Source organism: Odontomachus brunneus, unplaced genomic scaffold (genome assembly GCF_010583005.1).
Source record: "Odontomachus brunneus isolate Ranch 3 - 2012 unplaced genomic scaffold, Obru_v1 Obru_scaffold_013, whole genome shotgun sequence".
In the NCBI taxonomy this organism is placed as follows: Eukaryota; Metazoa; Arthropoda; class Insecta; order Hymenoptera; family Formicidae; genus Odontomachus; species Odontomachus brunneus.
The window spans coordinates 2,808,816-2,814,843 of record NW_022639463.1 but is presented as its reverse complement, the minus strand read 5'-3'; the positions used below and the strand labels follow the sequence as shown (position 1 = coordinate 2,814,843).

General features: G+C 39.2%; 2 protein-coding genes across 5 annotated transcripts in view; one reads left to right on the top strand and one right to left on the bottom strand.

The window, feature by feature from the left end:
• Window positions 1-970: 970 nt before the first annotated feature.
• LOC116841004 (metallophosphoesterase 1 homolog) lies at window positions 971-5,209 on the bottom strand. 2 transcript variants are annotated; one of them, XM_032808449.1, is made up of 8 exons: window positions 5,065-5,209; window positions 4,696-4,840; window positions 3,832-4,041; window positions 3,541-3,703; window positions 3,281-3,412; window positions 3,075-3,209; window positions 2,462-2,693; window positions 2,191-2,363 (listed from the first exon to the last, which is right to left on the bottom strand). In XM_032808449.1, the coding sequence occupies exons 2-8, from the start codon at window positions 4,710-4,712 to the stop codon at window positions 2,191-2,193; spliced, it is 1,062 nt and encodes a 353-aa protein (XP_032664340.1). In that variant the 5' UTR covers window positions 4,713-4,840; window positions 5,065-5,209. The 2 variants fall into 2 exon arrangements, with proteins under 2 accessions (XP_032664341.1, XP_032664340.1); XM_032808450.1 differs by lacking the exon at window positions 5,065-5,209 and having other exon boundaries at window positions 971-2,363; window positions 4,696-4,838.
• A 331-nt stretch (window positions 5,210-5,540) lies between these two features.
• The window catches only part of LOC116841003 (protein germ cell-less), a 6,363-nt gene continuing 5,875 nt past the window's right edge, over window positions 5,541-6,028 (top strand). For all 3 annotated transcript variants that reach the window (XR_004377476.1, XR_004377475.1, XM_032808446.1), the window contains exon 1: window positions 5,541-5,949. Coding sequence is in view for 1 of the 3 variants with exons in the window: in XM_032808446.1 (XP_032664337.1) it covers window positions 5,576-5,949 (374 nt within the window). In the remaining 2 variants the exon portion in view is untranslated. The remainder of the gene's footprint in view (window positions 5,950-6,028) is intronic.

Genomic DNA, 6,028 nt, shown 5'->3' with positions numbered 1-6,028 from the left:
AATTGAACGCGTCGCCATTGTCATGCATATCATCGATATGCATTGTCAATATTAAGATTATCTAATAGAAAGTTACTATTTAGTACGCGTATCAAGTGCACGATATAAACCAAACCAGTAAAAATAAAAGTTTGTCTTGTTGACGTCAGTGTTGTCAAATAATGAAATTTCGTTCGCTTTGTCGTTGTTTTACTACTGGAAAATAGAAAAATCGACTTGTTATTGAATTGTAAAGATTGAAAATAAAAGACTTCTGACTTACAGCATGTTCGACTGGCTCTGGGTTAACTCACTCTGGGTTATTCAGTCTACGTTTATTGGTTGAACAAGTACTTATAAGCTTTATGATTGGCTAGTAAAGACTTATGACATCATTAATTGCTCTCGAAGCGATTAACCCAGGGCCAGTCGAATATGCAAGACTATGTTCAGAAATCCTACTTGATGGGAGTTACTTTAATAAACCAATCATAATAAATACATCTTAGTTCCTTTTGCCCTGATTGGCTAATTAAATGTTACTCTACTCACCAAGTAGCGACATCTAGCAATGTCTAGGAAAACCTACTAGACAAGTGGGGTTCGAATCTCGGCTAAAGTATTTTTAGCACTAAAATCTCCGCTATGAATCTTCTTTTAATGAAGATTTAAAGTCGTGGTACAATTAAACGATAGTCAGCCATACTTAAGTCTTCAATAGTAGAACTCAACAATTGGTCAGACATATGATACTTTATTACGAATAACGTGGCGAATTCGATTGGAAGCACTAATGTGCTAATGCGCACATTATATAAGATTGATTCATAATCCGTTCTTATATTTTAGCTATATTTAATTTTATATTTAAAATCATCTTATATTCATCCTTAAATGCTATATAAATCATTGTACCGCTTACGGAGCGACACGCTGCAAGATTTTCATTTTAAATATCTACAAGATATCCTTAGATAATAAGAAGACGATGTCTCAACATTCAACATTTATTTCAGGCAAATATGTATATACAAGTTGGCGGAGAAATATAAATTGACCTATCTAAAACACAAGCCCTCACTTTTTTAACAATTCTTCTTTACTTCTTTCTCTATACTTACAATATCATACGATAAATCTTTCATTAATTAAAAGCAAGTACAATCGGCGGGTTTCCTGTAATTGACGTTATCATCGTCAATTCGAGTAATAATAATCTCTTAATAAAAATCTTTACATATTGTTCAATGTGGGAAAGTTTGTTTATAACTGAGTAATAGTGGCTCGCGAGAGTCACATTTAAGTTTGGCAATTGCACGTTCACATAGAGATCTCATAACATAACATCAATATCCGAAGAAATATTATGTACATAATACACAACACTTTTTGCCAGTAATAGCTATAAGTACAAAAAACAACCAGTTGTTCGAAGCGTTTAAAGATAATATAAAAAGAAATAAAATAAAAAAATATATAAATATGTAGGATACCAAATATGTTACTCTAGGTTGCGTTCCAAAATGTCTTTGAGGAAATTTTACTCGATATTCTATAGTATATGTAACGTGAAATATAAGTATTGAGTAAAATTTTCCTCAAAAAGAATGTTTTGGAATGCAACCCTAAAAGATTTCCATAAGAATTGTAATTTGATTTTTGTTCTGTTCGGGAATCCTCTCGGTCACAAATAAACTTATTAAGTCAAATCGACGATTCAGATGTCATTTATCTAAAGTCAGCGCTGCAGCGCTCACTAACAAAGTGTATTACAAGTTTGGCATTACGTTTATAGTCACAGCACAGTGAATACAACAATCAAGATCATGACAAACAAACATATTCGACGTAAGTAACTCTAGAGAGTTTTGGAAATTTCTCAAATGCGAATCACACTCCGAGAAATTTAAGATTCCTCGAAAATTAACGATTTTTTCTTTTCCTTTTGAGATTAAGGTTTATAGGGAGCCCATTATTATGTCCATATAATTAATAAGTCTTATCGAAATCTGGCACCTGGTGAACGTTTGTTCTAACACGGTGTGACTAACGAACAACCACTATACTTCTGTTACTTTTACCCGTGAAACTTGACACAGAGACGATAGAAGGATCGTCATCTCCTGGACGGATCTTTGTACCTAATTTGCGACGTCAAGTTAACTCACCGTTTAAGCGTAATATAAGTACTTCTTTTGATTGTACGCTATCCTATACGGAAGGTATACGACTGTAAGTCGCATAGCTTTTCGAGCAACAGCCTGAGACGAAAGTACAAGCGGCAATTAAGACGATCAGCACGATCATGAGCGCGTAAGCGCACAGCTGCGGGAATCTGCTCGGTAGCCACAGGATCGTGAACTCCAAGGTTTTCTCTTGAGTGTCTGAAGTGTCGAATAGCGTCGATCACCAACGTGTCGTTAACGTTTCGATCATATTTAATTAACTACTGTTAACACAGTTAACTACAGTGAACAAGTACCGATATAGGCGAGCCCGTAACCCATGTGTGGTGTACCCATTCTGTAAGAGCATGTCGGTATTTGTACTTCATGAATGTCCCCTACATCCATCCGCAACTGATACAAGGGCGTCTCGTGCGGCGGGAGGATCCCGATCTCACTCAACTGATCGGTCGCCGTGTCCAGGCTCACGTGCATCGCTTTGTGCTCGTGAGCAGTGAAGATCACTTGCGGCGATAACTCTTTGAGTACCTGTTGCAGATAGAACATCAGCAGAAGAACTTTGAATATAACTCTTAATAAAAATCTGAGTATCTCACATGAGACAAGTTTCAAATAACAACTATTAATAGGAACTTGAAAATTATTACTGACGGGCTTACTCAGTGATTATATTTATTATTTAGTATTTTTAGATATATTATTATCGTGTAAGTCCGTCGGTAATAATTTTGAGTTCAGTGTGTTTAGTGAGATTTCAATTTCATTGTGTCGAAACCATTTTGAGTATACGTATAAATTAATGTAATCTACAAAGTATTTGTACACATGGAAGTATAATCTACAAATGGCAGTACAAATCCTCTTTTTTTTCTCTTCTGATTTTTCCTCGCTTATAATATTGAAACATACGTTTTGTACGAAGCTGCCGGGCATGAACAATAACGGCATGTGGCTAAGAATAACATTGGTCGTGTTCCTTTCGGCGTAATCATTGAGAAATGCATCCTTCGGCGCTTCCGGCATCATACGTGTCAACCTGTTCACCTACAATGACACATATATTTGTTCCACTGATGTAAACGCAAAATTTATGCGACTGGAACTTTCAGGTTTACCTTGAAGAAGGTGACGGTCTTGTAAACTAACGTGTCTGGCTGAGTGTACGCGAAATTGAATCTGTTGTGGATGTTGGGAGAGACAAGGTCGTCCTCGCCTCCGATGTCATTGTCGCCTGGCAAGTAAATTTTCTGCAAATAGATAAGAATAAATTGATGAACAAAGCTTAACAAACAAGAATAAACATCATAGAGAGATCTCCTGAGAAGGAAAGAGATAAAGCCATGTTAGAACACGATGAAATAAGAAGGACAGGCACCATTATGTCGTCTGGCATGGAAAATATCGAATCCAATCTCCTCTTGTATCTCTCGAAATTCTCCGCATTTGCTATGTGACCTTCGTCCATGAGATCGCCGAGGAAGGCGATAACGTGCGGCTGAGAGTACTTTAGTGCTCTAGAGAAAGTCTTTTCTAAGTACCTGAAAGCACAGCACTATGCAATGCAAATCAGAGATATGATTCTCAACACGATACTGCTTTCTCACGTAGTTACTGATCGATCAATGTGACAAATTCCGAGGTGAAATTCATTCACCAAGGGTCATACCTATCACTGTCCCATCTCGCTAACCATGAGCCAAAATAATTCTCGTTCTTCTCCCCGAGTATTTGCGGGTCTGCAACGAGGAGGATCTTGACACAGGCTGAGCACTCGCGCATGGCCCACTTGAATTTCTGCATTTCGTACACCAAATACTCATTGTAAAATATTGTCGCAGCAACTATCAAGGCGATGGATATTATCCTATGTTTCAACCTGCGTTCAATATGACTTCATCAATTACCTAAATAATTTATTGATATATTGTGACACAATTGAAATCTTGCAAATGTTATTCTAACAAATTAAAGAAAGAAAATTAACAACCCAGATAGCATAAGATATTTCAAAATTATCTATGATGTATCCAAGATATCCTGAGGAATGTCTTAGAATGTTCTGAGTATCTCTAGAATGTTTTATCTGCTATCTAAGAAAGAAAATTAACAACCTATATAGCACAAGATATTCCAAAATTATCCATTATGTATTCAGAATGCTTAGAGAAATATTCTAGAATATTCTAAATATATCTAGAATGATCTCAGAACATTTTTTCCTATCTGGGAAAAAAAATAGCAATCCAAATAGTACAAAATGTTCAAAAATCATCCAGGATATGTCCAGGATACGTCCAGGATATATCCAGGACATCCAGGATAAGGAGTATGCTAGGATGTCCTGAACACATCCAGGATGTTTTGGTGCTATCTGGGAAAGAAAAAAAAGAAAATTAACAGATATATTATTGTGAGATATTTTATTTGGGTTTTATTTTTATATTTTGTTTTTTTATATACACACACAAATAGACATTTGCAGTGATATTCTTCATAAACTACACGGATGGATAGTTGCATAAAGAATTACCTGTTTCGTCGTAACATCTTTGTGACTTAAAGCATTATACAATGTCGCGTAAAGCTTGTTGACATCAGCCTTGAATTCAATCATCCGTTTATTGTCGGTGTCATCGGTCTGGATAGCAGCTGGTTCATTGGCACATTACGATAATCTAATAAGAGGTTATGCGATTACGAGATCCACCTGTTCTCAATCCGTGGAGACACGGTTCCTCGTAATTTACAATGCCGCTGTGTATTATTGCATCGAGCCCTGAGAATCGCCGCGAACCTTACGAGTTCGATTTGTCATGCCAACGCAAAAATAATTAGCGAAGCGTGCAACAAGCGCAGTGCGTCGTAATGGTGTCAAGAAAAAAAGAATCGATGTGTTTACCGAACGCGCTGCATATTTAGTTCAGTAGGGATGGAACAGGTGATCGATCACGGATGTATCACGAGGAGTCTCGTGCGCGAGCGAGTGTGCGTGCGTGCGTGCGTGCATGCGTGCGTGTGACACGCGTTGCCTTGTGAACGATTCACTCGATTCAAAACGTGTTGCGAGTTCCACACTTGTGGGACACACTTGTTTCCATTGAAAAAAATATCACTCGAGTCCGTGAGAAAACCGGCAACGTGACCGACCTTCTCGAGTAAACAGCCTGCTACATACCTGTCGTGTTGCGTACCGTTTCTTGTATATATCTCTTTTAATTATTTTTCCTTCAAGTGTTTGCTACTTTAAACGTTCGCCACTGTCACAAATAGTCCGGTGCACCAGCAGCGCGTGGACGACGCGCGAGTAGCTGGACGCGAGCTGGAACTCGAGCTGAAAGTACGCAGTAGAAAACGCAGCGTGCCAGCGCGTGCCCCGCCTCGAGCCGGCCCTGGCCCCTACATATGTTCGGATGTTTACATGCGCTGTGTGTGCCTCGCTCAACGCAATCCGCCCATGCGCCAGTACGGTCGCCTACGCGTTGCATGGGCTCCAAGGATTCTGGCGCCGCGTATACGAGCGGTATAATCGAGGAAGAGGAGTGAGAGCTACTGCGGTGTACGATTCTTGTGCGCGAACGCGCGCTCGTACTTCTCTTCACAAATTCTCAACGGTCTTGGACAAGAATCGCGTCGCGACGATGGGCGGCTATGTGAGTAGCATCGCCTCGATGTCAAACACGGCCGTGCACAGCGTGTGTCGTGGCCGCAAGCGCAAGTACATCGAGGAGTGCGACAGTGAATCCGAATCTGATTATATCGATCGAACGCTGCAAACCCCGAAAAAGTGAGATGTCACTTTCATTTCGCTCTCTCTCTGTCTCTCTCTCTCTCTCTCTCTCTCTCTCTCTCTCTCTCTCTCTCTC